We start from the raw sequence: 13,690 nt of genomic DNA, 5'->3' as shown, positions 1-13,690 counted from the left end.
CCAGATTGGAGAGAGTGCAGGCCAGGCTGAGGGACCCGCCCCCCCACACACAGGAATTTTATGCACCAGGCCTCTAGTGTGTGTGTGTGTGTGTGTGTGTGTCTATAAATTGATTTGAGAGAGTGGAAGGGGGAGAGAGAAAGAAACATCAATGTGAAACATTGATCAGTTGCCTCACGCACACACTCTGGCCGTGGATCAAACCCTGGGCACACACCCTGACCCAGAATCCAACCCTCCACGTTTTGATGCACAGGTTGACACTCCAACCACCTGAGCCACCCTGGTCATTTATATTTTTGAGTTAGTGCTTTTACTTCGTTCAGATAAATACCCAGAGGTTGAATTGATGGATCATATGGTAGTTCTATTTTTAATTTTTTGAGAAACCATATTTCTGTTCCATAATGGCTGTACTAACGTATACTCCCACTAATGGTGAACAAGGGTTCCTTTTTGCCACATCTCACCAACCTTGTTACCTCTGGTCTTTTGGATGGTAGCCATCCTAACAAGGGTGAGGTGGCATCTCGTGTTTTGATTTGCATTTCCTGATATTTAGTGGTATTGAGCATCTTCTCATGTACCTATTGTCTATCTGTAGATCATCTTTGGAAAAATATCTCTTCAGATCCGCTGCCATTTTTAAATGTCATTGTTTGTTTTTTTACTATTGAGTTGTGTAAGTTCTTTATATATTTTGGATATTAACCCCTCATTAGATATGACTTGCAAATATTTTCTCCATCTTTTTCTCAAAAAATTGGGATAATGACACCACTTCCTTTGAGTGATCAAACTCCTCAGGCTCATCAGTGGGTTCACTTCGTGTGTTCGTGTGGGTGCTGGTGGGCGCCGGCCCAGGCTCCGCCGCTGCTGCTCTTTCCTCCCACAGACTGCCCATGCCCACCCCTGCCGGGCACAGCACCGTGCACTGCAGTTACTTATAAAATATATGTGACTGGATTGTGACAAGTGCTGTGGAGATATAAGGTCAGGAAGGGGCCTGGGTTGTGTGGGTGGTGTGGAGTGAGGTGTAACTAGAGCAGCCCAAGATTCCCAGGAAGGCGGCCTGTGAGGACAGACTGCGGAGGTAAGGGAGCAAGTCCTGCCAGGCCCTGCATAACAGCCTTTTTGGCAACAGCAGGGCAGAGGGGACTCGGGCGCAAAGGCCCTACCTGGTGAGCCTGGCTGTTCAGAAATGGAGAAGAGCAGGAGGGAGCAGCAAGAGGCCAGAGGGGCAGCAGTGAGAGGAGCGAGGAGGAGGGCTGAAGGGGTTGGTGAGAGGGGCCTTTGCAGGATTTGGAGCAGATGGTGTGATCTGGTTTGGGTCCTAACTGATTTAGTCTCCTATCTAAAACAACCCAGAAAAAGACAAAATGTAAGCAACATGTTTTTCAAAATACTGGACATTGGCAGGACGGACTGTGACTCCCCACCCACAGAGAAATGGGTGATGGGAGCCCTGCGCATGCTCCAGCTTAATGCCCTAGGGTGCTTCTGGGCTGTGACACAGGAAGAGGAACCCCAGGGTGGGGAAGGGCACGTGACTGCACGAGTCAAGGAGACAGGGCTTAGAGACCAATGCATCTGGGATTTTCAGGATCGAGTACGAAGGAGCAAAGAGCTGCTCGGGAGAAAAACTCCTGGAGAATTCATCACATGCATGTTGGGGATTTCCGATTTTATTAATCTCCAAAGAGCAGCTTTTTGTTTTAGTGACTTTGTTGTCTGTGTCTTTGTCTTCGTTTTTCTGCTTAACGAACTTTTTAATAAAAGGGCTAGATAGAAATATTTTAGGTTTTAAGTTCATATGGTCTGTGCCACAACTATCCGCCCTGCTGTTGTAAAATTGTTACAACTCCAGCAAGACTGATAGGGGAAAAGAGAGAAGACCCACATTACCGATATCAGAAATAAGAGGGTTGACATCACTAGAGTCTTCAAGTAGTAAAAATATAATAAGGGAATATTATGAACAACTTTACACCAATAAATTCAACAATTTAGATGAAACAAATTCCTTGAAAGATACAAAGTGCCAATGCTCACTCAAGAAGAAATAGATGCATATGTTACATTAAACTTGTTATTAAAACACCTTCCCCAAAAGAAAAGTCCAGGTTCTAGGTGACTTCACTGGTGAATTCTACCAACATTAACAAATAAGTAATAGTAACAAATAAGTAGCACAGACTCTTCCAAAAATATTGAAAAGGAAGGATACTCACCTGCTTATTCTGTGAGGCCAGCATTATCCTGATACCAAAACTGACAAAGACTTTATAAGAAAAGAAAATGTCAGACCAATATCCATTATGAATATAAATGAAAAATTCTCAACAAAATGTTAGCAAATTGAATTGAACAATATATAAAAAGGATAATACATCATGACCAATTGGGATTCCAGGAATGCAAGGTTGGTTTAAGATTTGAAAATTCATCAATGTAATTGATCATATTAAAAAACTAAAATAAAATCATGTGATGTCTCAATAGATACATAAAAAGCATTTAACAAAATCCAACATCCATTTCTGATTAAAAAAAAACCAACCTCTCAGCAAGCTGGAAATAGGAGAGAATGTCCTCAGCCTGAGAAAGGACATCGACAAAAAACCTACAGCAGATACACTTAATGGAATGCTTTTTGCCAGAAGATGACCAAGACACGGACGTCTACTCTCACCACTCCTACTTAACATTGTGTAATTGAGGCTATAGTAAGTGCAATGAATGGCAAGCGAAAGAAGTAAAGGCACCAGATTAGAAGGTAAGAACTAAAGCTGTCTGCATTTGCAGATGGTACAATCGCCTCTCTAGGTGCTCTGCCAAGTCAACAGAGAAAGGATGGTCTATTCAACAAATGGTGCCAGGACAGCTGGACAACCAGGTACAAAAGGATGAACTCATACCTTGCACCATATACAAAAACTAACTCATAGACCTAGAGGTAAGCCCTAAAACTATGAAACTTTTACAAGAAAACTTTTATGACCTTAGCTTAAGGAAATATTTCTTAGGTACAAAACCAGAAGCACACTCTATAAAAGAAAAAGGTCATTAAATTGGGCTTGATCAAAATTTAAAACTTCTCTTCTTAAAAATCCACTGTGAATAGAATGAAAAGAAAAGGCACAGATGGGAGAAATATCTGCAAAGCATATATTTGATAAATGATTTGTACCCAGAATATGTAAAGAACTCAACTCTCAATAATAATGAAAATGAACAACATATTTAAAAAATGGACAAAAGAAATTTCACCAAAGAAGATACATGGATGGCAACTAAGTACATAACAAGATGTCCAACAGCTTTAGTCATTTAGGAAATGCAAACTCAAACACCTGGTGTACAGCTGCACACCCTTTAGAAAGGCTGGAAGTCCAAAGGCCGACCAGACCAGGTGTTGGCGAGAAAGTGGAGGACCGGAACTCTGCGCTTCTGGGGAGATGTACTAGTAAAGGGTGCAGTCACTTTGGAAAACAGTTTGTGGCAATTTCTTAAAAAGTCAAACATGTATATAACATATATACATACATAAACATACACACATGAAAACACATTAACGAGTTAGATACACAGGCTTAGAGCACCATGAGAGCGAGACCACGGGCAGGGGCACAGCTGGGCATGAGAACAGCTGTCAACAGCTGGGCAGGGCAGGTCCAAGTTTTGTAGGTGATGTTCATATAAAGCTTGTATGACTTGGGTGACCCTCTTTGGGAAAAAGCATTGAAAAATGAGACATTCCAATTTGGTATAAACTTGAGTATTCATTTAGGACGAACAAGTACCCACACAAGTTCTTGGAGCCTGGACCTCCAGGCCCCTTTCTTCTGAGTCATCTTGAGACTCTTCAGAGAAGCTCCTGGTGGCAACCAGCTGCCCCTCCCCACCTAGAACCCTCAGCCATCTCAGCCCTCAAGGCCACGTGGTGTGGGGTCCTACTGGTGTCGAGCCGCTGTCCCCGCCTGCAGCTGGCGGAGCTGTGGGTGTCCCCTGTGCCGGAGGTCCACACTGCCTCCGGCCTTCAGGCTCTGCGTCTCTGCCTGAAGCTGTCTTCCTCGCCACCCCTGCAGCGCTGCTGCTCAGTAGCTGTGCGAACCCAAGGAGCAGGGCTGTGAGTGTAGTGAGGGCTCCAGAAGGCACTGTGGGGCCCTGGCTGTCTTGTCTCCTTGCTCAACACCCTCCTCAGCTTTGGGCCCCACTGGCCTCTCCTGCTTCCCACCTGGCCTCAGGCCTTGCTCCCAGCGCCCCTCCCCCTGCTCCAGCTTCCCCGCAGTCTTGTGGCATTGCTGTGACCACTACACCGGACCCCAGCAGGTCCAGGAGCTGGGTCCAGGCTGAGGACTTGGAATCCCTGACTCTGCTATGCACTGGCGGTGTGAGTTCAGGCAGGTTCCTCAATCCCGTGTGCTTCAGTGTCCTCATCTGTAAAATGCAGGTGGTAAAAGTCTTCCCTCGGAGGCGCTATGAAGCTTAAAGGATCTAGGAGGGCAGGTGTGTCTGTCGCTTTGTTCATTTGAGTGTCTGCAGCTCCTAGAAGAGTCCCAGGCAGGTGCTAGGTGCTCAGTGAGCACTTCTGTCTGGTCTCCACCCTGGGGCTGCGGCCTCCAGCGAGGACGGAGTGTCCCAGTTCTCCCAACGGCCATCCCATTCCCTTGGGAGCACAGGTCTGCGGGCCTTGCCCTACTGCCCACGGGCCTGGTTAGGGTCTGAGGCTCTGGGATCAGGAGCAAGTATATAGGCAAGTTACATATTATGTGATGTTGGGGTGGGGGGGGGAGAAAAGGGGGCTGCAAAAAAACAAGATCATTCTTGAAAATCCCTTAAGTTGCCTATGAAGTTCAGTATAAATGGTTTATATACATCCCAAATACTAGTTCATTTACATATGGAAGAGAAATTCATGAACACATGAGACCCACTGGAGTTACTATAGGGAAAACCTCAGATTACCAATAGCTGTCTGAGTTTTCCCTCCTTCTGCCTTTATTTTATTTTATTTTACTTTAAAAAGTATTTATTGTTGAAAGTATTACAGATGTTTCCTTTTTCCCCCCATTGACCCCTTCTAGCCCACTACCACCCCTCTCCCCCTCCCCCTTCCCACCATGCCTTCAGCACACTATTGTTTGTGTCCATGGGTTATGCATATATGAATACAAGTTCTTTGGTTGATCACTTCCCTCCCACCTACCCTGCCCCACCTTCCCTCTGAGATCCATCAGTCTGTTCCATGCTTCTATGTCTCTGGATCTGTTTTGTTCATCAGTTTATTTTGTTCATTAGATTCTACATATGAGTGAGATCATGGGATACTTGTCTTTCTCTGACTGCCTTATTTTGCTTAGAATGATACTCTCCAGGTCCCTCCATGCTGTCTCAAAGGCTTAGAGACCCTTCTTTTTTATTGCTGCATCGTATTCCACGGTGTAAATTACCACAGCTTTTTATCCACTCATCTACTGATGGGCACTTGGGCTGTTTCCAGATCTTAGCTATTGTAAATTGTGCTGCTATGAACATAGAGGTGCATATATCCTTTCTGATTGGTGTTTTGGTTTCATAGGATATATTCCTAGAAGTGGGATCACTGGGTAAAATGGCAGTTCTATATTTAATTTTGTGAAGAAACTCCATACTGTTTTACACAATGGCTGCACTTGGTCATGGTGTATGATCTTTTCAATGTATTGCTGGATCAAAATTGAAAATATTTTGTTGAAGATTTTTCATTTGTTGATTTGTTGATGGTAGCCATTCTCACAGGTGTGAGGTGATACCTTATTGTCATTTTAATTTGCATCTCTCTGATGATGCTCAATTAATATTTGACAAAGGAAGCAAGAGCATACAATGAAGTAAAGACAGTTTCTTCAATAAATGGTGTTGGGAAAATTGGACAAATACATGCAAAAAAAAAAAATGAAACTAGACCACCAACTTATACCATACACGAGAATAAACTCAAAATGGATAAAAGACTTAAATGTAAGCTGTGAAACCATAAAAATCCTAGAAGAAACCATACGCAGCAAAATCTCAGGCATCTCTCGTAGCAATATGTTTACCGATACATCGCCTAAGGCAAAGGAAAGTAGGAGCCATACGCAGCAAAATCTCAGGCATCTCTCGTAGCAACATGTTTACAGATACATCGCCTAAGGCAAAGGAAAGTAGGAGAAAAATAAACAAATGGACTACATCAAAATAAAAGGCTTCTGCACAGCAAACGAAACCAACAAAACAAGAAGGGAGCCCCCATCTGCCTTTAGATTAGAGTCCATGTGTGGCTGGGAGCAGGGACAGAGCAGAATTTTGGAATTTTACCCTGGGCCCTACCTTCTCCAAACGGGCCTCCAATCTGTAGGCTTTTTAAAATAGTGCCCCAGGGTGGTTTTAATGATCCTGATTAGATACAGGAAATTAACAAGACTAAAGGAGAAACCCCCAAAAGCATCCGAGGCAGATGCATGAGGCTTGAAAGGATGGGCTGCAAAAGTAGAACCCGTAGCAGGGCTGTGGCTGCAGTTTCAGAGAGATGCCCTTCCCAGCCCAGGAGTAAACGATGACTGGTGTGAGGCTCCGTGTCTGCACAGGGTCCCTGCAGTAAGCCTGTGTCTCCCTGTCTTGCAGGTGGTGCCGGGGAGCGGGAGAAGGTGCCGGCCAGCCCCGAGGGGCTCCTGCTCATGGCCAGTTCTCAGCGTGACATGGAGGACTGGGTGCAGGCCATCCGCCGGGTCATCTGGGCCCCGTTTGGTGGAGGTACTGCTCGTAGCCTGCATGCTCACCCTCTAGAACCCTTGCGTCCAGGTAATCGCGCCCCTCCCGCCTCTCGGGCTGGCAGACCCCTCTTGCCCAGGACCCCTGGCTGGGTCTAGGCTTCTCAGGCAGGCAGTGCTGTCCTCTGCGGCCGGCCCGCGAGGGCTGGCCCCTGGTGCACAGGCAGCCCCGGCAGGAAAACCAGGGCCACTTTCCAGACGTGCCCTCCTGCGCACCTTGGGTTTTGCATGCTCACCTCTGCACCAGACCCTGCTGTGCTTCGTGCGTGAGGTCTGTGCCCGGCTGGAGTGGGCGCTCGGAGTCATAGCAGATGCCTCGCAGTGTCCCTCCCTCTGCGGTGCCTGCGCAGACACAGAGGCCCTGCCCCGGACAGGACAGCAGCAGCTCCATTTACTCACGTCCTCCTGTACTCACACCTGTGTTGGTGCCTAGACTGTGGTGAGTTTTGTTCTAGGCACTGCAGTTCGGTGGGTGGTGAACAAAGTAGATGGTGACTCCGCCCCCTCCCTGTGCTTTCCTGGGGGAGGGTGTGGGGAGGGAAGACAAAGTGAGAGGCAGTGAGAGGCTACAGCCAGTGGGAGGACAGTGGGACCTGGAGGCCAGCTCAGTGAAGTCCCCGGGAGAACGCAGGGAAGAGCACGCAGCAGAGGGACTAGCGAGTGCGTGGGCCCTGAGGTGGGATCGGGCGGTGGGAACACAAGGAATCTCAGGAAGGCAGGTGCGTCTGAGGAGCGAGGGCGCCAGAGTGGGGCCCTGAGGCGAGAGAGGGCACCGGGGCCTGGGAGCACGTGGGGATTTCAGATTTGGTTCTAAATCGATGGGGCATCAGGGAGGCTCTGAGCAAGAGACAGACATGACCTGACTTAGTTGTGTAAAAGGAGCCCCGTGGCTGCCATGCGGGGGTGGACCGCAGACAAGAGTGGAAGCGGCCGTCTGGGACAGTGGGGAAAGGTCACGGGTGAGGGCTGGCGTGGGAGTGAAGACTGAGGAGTGGTCGCTGCAGCTGTTCTGCAGGCGGCGCTGCCGGGTTTGCCGATGGTCTGGACGTGGGGCAGTTGCTGTGTCCATGGGTGGGTGTCCCCATGAATCATCACGAAAAGAGCTTTGCGGGGATGGCCACGCGGCTGGGCTGGGCCGGCGGCTCCCTGCGGCGTGTGTAGAGCAGGGCCTTCGGCCGCCGGGCTCTGGCACAGGAGTCACGGGAGGTTGCTGTGTCCATGGGTGGGTGTCCCCATGAATCATCATGAAAAGAGCTTTGGGGGGGATGGCCACGCGGCTGGGCTGGGCTGGCGGCTCCCTGCGGCGTGTGTAGAGCAGGGCCTTTGGCCGCCGGGCTCTGGCACAGGAGTCACGGGAGTCCTGCTCTCCCACTCGGTGCCTAATCGGTGCCCAGTCCAGACAGGCCAAAGGTCACCTGGGGGCTGGCAGCACATCTCCAGGTCCTGCACGCCTCGTGGGCGGGCCCCTTCCCGCCTCCCCTCCCTGCCCTCCTCTCCATTCCTGGCTGCAGAACTCCTGACACCTTGCAGAGAGCACAGATCTCTTATGTAGTGGAGTTGCTATGACTTTGAAAGTTACAGTTTTCCTCCTGGGCTTCATCCATGGCCTCACACTGTCAGCATAGCCTCCTGCCCCTGATGGTCACAGCGAGCAGGACCCACAGCCCCGAGGTAATGGCCGGGAGGACTCGCCTGCCGAGGGTTCTGGCAGCCGCCACAGGCGTCCTTTGGTGCAAGGTGGTTGATAGTGAGCAGATAGAACATAATAGGCTTCCATGTGACTGGACTTTGCTTTATGATAAGTGGCACCTTTGAACACCGGGAATAGGAGAACATATCCGTGATCTTGGGGTAGAGAAAGATTTGTAAAATGGATTACAGAAAGCATTACTCCTGTAGGAAGAGATTGACAAATTGTACTATATAAAATGAAGAGCATCAGTTCTTTAAAAGGCAGATTGAGAAAATGAAAAGCAGCTATAGATTGAAAGAAAGTGCTTGCTATATATACAACCATCAAATGACTCACCCTTTAGACTCCTACAAACCAATGAGGCCAAGACAGGCAAGCCGGTAGAAACTTAGGCGAGAGACTGGAACAGCCGCTTCGCAGCAGAAGAAACCCCCCTGAGCAGTGGGCATAGGCAGGTGCCCAGCCTCAGCAGTAACCAGGGAAGTGCCCATTAAACCACATCGCGATCCTTCTCACACACCCGCGTGGCTAAAGGGAAAGGACCTTCGGTTCCAGGCGGTGCTGAGGGCAGCAAGCCACAGACACCTGCAGATGGCGCTAGGGAAGTCGTTGGCGGTCTCTGCAGAAGTCGGTGCTGTGCACACCTATGTTTTAGTGGATCTGCTGCTAGGCATGTTGCAAACAGAAATGTGTGCACACGTGTGCCAGGAGACTGTGCACGCCAGATGTTCACAGCAGCCTTATCGATGATGACCTGATGCCAACCAAGTGTGTAACAGCAATACAATGGACAAATAAATAGGATTCGTTCTGAGAACAGAAAACTCACAACAAACCCAACATGCCTGAATCCTAAAAACCCAGTGGGACCAGGGAGGCCTAACAGTGTGCTTTAGGATTTCATGTATGTAAGGCAGAAAAACAGGGCGGCAGTGAGTTATTATTCATGGATAGATAATTAGGCAGCAAAAATATAAAGAAAAGCGAAGAAATGACGCCATAAAAGGATGGTAGTCGCAGTTACACAGGACTTCATCTTGCAATAATGTCTTTTCTGGATGTGTGCATATATTATTATATAAAAAATAAAACAAAGATGGGAAACTGCAAGTCAAGGAATCTGTCTGAGCTCATGACACAGCTAGTTGGGGATCAGAGCTGAGAAATGAAGGCTGCTGTTCTGAGCCCAAGGCTGTGCGTCATCCCAGCCCCACGGGCACTGTCGCACAGGTCTCCTGCACCGCCGTGTGCGCGCCTGCTCAAGCCTTCCCCACGCTCTCTTCCCTCCCTGTCTGTCTGTCTGTCTATCTATCTGTCCTCTCCCCCCCACCCCCCGCTTGCTCACAATGAGGGCCCTGTACAGAATCCCACATAGAAGCCAGACTTGCCCCTCCTTCAACCCCCCCCCTCCCCACCCCACAGTGTTTATCAGACTTCTCAGGCTGTGTGCTGAAGAACTTGCGAGAATTAAAACAGGAACCGTCATCAAAGGTGCTTTATCTCTTTTCTAGAAATCTAGAGGAAACACAGAAACCCCAGGGGTTAGTGATGGCGACATGTCTGGGCAAGCATGGGCACTCCCAGGTGGGCTGTCAGCCTTGGGAGGTTTCCTGCCAAAGCTGTTATTAGCCTGGGTTCCACTGGAAAGGAGGCTTAGAGGATCAGTCCTTCTTTCACTGTTTAATAACGGAGCCCAAGAGCCCTTTCAAGCGTGTTTGTTCTGGCAGAGCGCGGGCCACCTCTGACAGCTGAATGGGCAGCGTGCCCGCTGCGGTTAGAGCCTGGGCGTCCCCACAGAGGAAACGGCAGGCCAGTGGGTCAGGGGAGCCTGGTACCGCTGGTGGCCTGCCCAGGGGTGAAGTCATTGATTCATTCCTTCACTCAGCCAGTCAGTCATTCGCTCAAGAATGTGTGCTAGGGGCCCGAGACACAGCAGTGAGCAGGAAAGACAAGGTCCCTGCCCTCCCGGAGACAGATAACCAAGGCAAGTAAGCCCATTGCAGGTTAGATGGTGATGAGGGAGGGCAAGCAGGAGTGATGGGGGGTGGTCAGAGGTTAGCGACAGTTGAATAAAGGAGATGAAAGGGTGAATTAAACATACTCCTGGGCAGAGAGTTTTGGTGGCAGAGGCTGGAGTTTCCATGATGGAAGAGCAACAAGGAGGCCAGTGTGGCAGGAACAGTCTGTGAGGGGGAGAGGAGGACACAGGTCAGAGAAGTAATGGGTCGTAAGTCGGGAGGGCCTTGTGATCACAGTGATGACTGACTGTTCCTTGGGGTGAGGCGGTGCTATTGACAGGCTTTGGACAGGATGTCAGAGTCTGACTCAGGTTCCAGCAGGAGCCCTCTGACTGCCGTGTGGAGAATAGATAAAAGAATGCAAGTGCGAAAGAGGGAGATCAGTTAGATGCTAATTATACAGCTATACAGGTGAGAGATGTTGGCGTGGCCCAGGAAGGTATTGATGATGAGAAGTAATTGAATTTTTGATGCATGATGAAGGTGAGCCTATAGTAGTTCCCTGTTAGAATGGAAGAAAGGTGTAAGAGAATGAGAGTCATCAAGGTAATTCCAAGGTGTTTTGATCCAAGCAACTGGAAGGCTGGATTAGCTATTAACTGAGGTGAGAAAGACCACAGGAAGTATATTTGGTTGGCAGGAAAATCGAGAGTTTACTTTGGGGCTCAGTCTGAGATACCTGTTGGAGACTCAAGTTTAGAAGTCAAGCAGGCAGTTAGACAGTTAAGTCTAAAGATTAGGAGAGAGGACTGGGTTGGAGAGAGAAACACAAACACATAGATGGGGTTTGAAGCCATGAGACTGGATGAGACACCACCAAGCAAGTATAGGAACAGCAGAGAGCCAGAGCTGAGTCTTGAGCTGCTCCCCAGTAAGAAGTCAGGAGCAGAGGAGGAGCCAGCAGAAGCAGCTGGGAAAGAGGACCAGTGAAGGAGGGGAGCCAGGAGCCAGTGGGGTCCCTGAGATGAGTGAAGAGAATGTCTAAGGAAGAGGAGCAGTGATCAGCTAGCTGTGTGATGCACTGCCAATACAGCAATCAGTAGAGAACAGGCAATGAGCACCACTCATCAGTAACTTGAACAAGGGTGGTTTTGGTGGAGAGCTAGAGATAAGCTTGAAAATAGTAGGTAGGGGAAAGAATAAGAGGTGGGGAATTGGAGTGTGAGCATAGTCAACTCTCTCAAGAAGTTTGCTGGAAAGGAAAAGAGAAATGGAACAGTAGCTGGAGGGGGAAGTCAGGTAGAGTTTTTTGTTTATTACTTTTCTTTAGTTGAGAGACAAACAGCAATGCAAAAGATTGATGGTGCAGGAGAGAGAAAAATTGCTGGAGCACCAATATTTCTTGTGGCTATAAATGCAAAAATGCTCAACAAAATACTAACAAATTGAATCCAGCAATATACAAAACCATTATGCACCATGACCAAATGAGATTTATCCCAGGAATGCAAGGATGGTTCAACATCTGAAAACCAATTCCTGTAATACATCAATAGAATAAAGAACAATGTTGACACATGATTGTCTTAATAGACTCATAAAAAGCATTAATAAAGTGCTTTTTTCATGGATTAAAAACACTCAGTCTTTCAGGGGTAGAAAGGAATGTCCTCAGCCTGCTAAGAAGCATCTACAACAGTGGTTCTCAACCTTCCTAATGCCACGACCCTTTAATACAGTTCCTCATGTTGTGGTGACCCTCAATTTCATTGTTACAAATTGAACATAATTAAAGCATAGTGATTAATCACAAAAACAATATGTAATTATATATGTGTTTTCCAATGGTCTTAGGCGACCCCTGTGAAAGGGTCCTTCGACCCCCAAAAGGGTCGCGACCCACAGGTTGAGAATCGCTGACCTACAAGAACCCTGTGGATAACATACTTAATGGAGAAAGACTGAATGCTTTTCCTGTAAGATGGGAACAGTAGAAGTCTCGCTTTTACCATTTCTGATCAGCATTGTACATAGTCAGAGCAACTAGTCAAGAAATTGAAATAATGTGCATCCAGATTGGGAAGAAAGAAATAAAGCATTTCTGTTTGTAGATAACATGCTCTTGTATATAGAAAATCTTAAGAAATCTACTAGCTATAAAAATTTCAGCAAGATTGCAGGATATAAAGTCAATATACATAAATCAGTTGTATTTCCATACAGCAGCAATGAGCAACTGAAGCTAAGATCAAGAAAACTTCATTTACTATAGCATCCAAAAGAATAAAATACTTAGGAATAAAGTTAACAGATACAAAACTTCATGCTCTTAAAATGACAAAACATTGTTGAAAGAAATTAAAGAAAACCTAACTAAATGGAAGGACATTCTATGTTCATGGATCAGAAGATGATGTTGTGAGAAAGGCAATATTCCCCAATGGGTCTCTGACCATCTGTGCCCAGTTCCGAGCTCCATCAGGCAGCTCTCCGAGCCAGCTCTCTGGGAGAGGGGAAAGAAGGGAGTCACAGGGCACCCAGGCTGCCCGGCTTGCCTTGTTCTCTGGAGAGGCTGCAAGCCTTTGAAAGTGTCTTGTGTACACAGGAAGTGCTTAGAGCCCGTCGCATTGCCGTGTGAGAGGAGGCAAGTAAGCACAGGTTTCAGCATCAGGCAGTGGTCTGGGTGCATAATCTGTCTCTTCCCTTGCTCGCTGTGTGACCCGGCCATGCCACTTATCCTCTCTGTGTCCTTGTTTGCAAAGTGGGAATGAAATTATTGTCTTTGCAGGATTGTCATGAGACTTAAAAAAGAAAATGGGTGCAAAATACTCAGCACTCTGCTGATACTAAATCATCCTCATTCATTCAGTAAACACAGAGCATCTGCCTTGTGCAGGCAGGGGGCGTGGCAAGAGGAAGAGATCAGACAGAGCTTCCATCCTGCTCCCCGAGGCGTACATCCTGGCTTAGAGCAGTGGTTCTCAAACCCAGCTCAGAAGAAAGTGGTAAAAACAGACTGCTAACCTCACCCACATGCCGGGGTTCTTGTTCCAGCATTAAGAAGGGTTCAGCAATCTGGAGAAGGCTGTGTGTAGATTAAATAGGAGTCCAGAGACGAAATATAATTTTGAAAGACATTTGAGGGTCAGAGGAGCCTAGTTTAAAGGAAACTAAGATCTAAGTTCTAAATTCTGCCATGCTTTTTATTAACACAACTTGTCCTGAGGCGAGGCAGAGATATACAC

The 13,690-nt window shown here is 47.6% G+C and overlaps 1 protein-coding gene across 1 annotated transcript in view; it reads left to right on the top strand.

The window, feature by feature from the left end:
- ARHGAP22 (Rho GTPase activating protein 22) overlaps positions 1-13,690 on the top strand; it is a 162,638-nt gene that overhangs the window by 128,275 nt on the left and 20,673 nt on the right. The window contains exon 4 of the mRNA XM_005861317.2: positions 6,649-6,777. Within this exon, the coding sequence (XP_005861379.1) occupies positions 6,649-6,777 (129 nt within the window). The remainder of the gene's footprint in view (positions 1-6,648; positions 6,778-13,690) is intronic.

Source organism: Myotis brandtii, unplaced genomic scaffold, assembly GCF_000412655.1.
Source record: "Myotis brandtii unplaced genomic scaffold, ASM41265v1 scaffold148, whole genome shotgun sequence".
Taxonomy (NCBI): domain Eukaryota; kingdom Metazoa; phylum Chordata; class Mammalia; order Chiroptera; family Vespertilionidae; genus Myotis; species Myotis brandtii.
The sequence above is the reverse complement of the archived record's forward strand: the minus strand, read 5'-3'. Positions and strand labels throughout refer to the sequence as shown.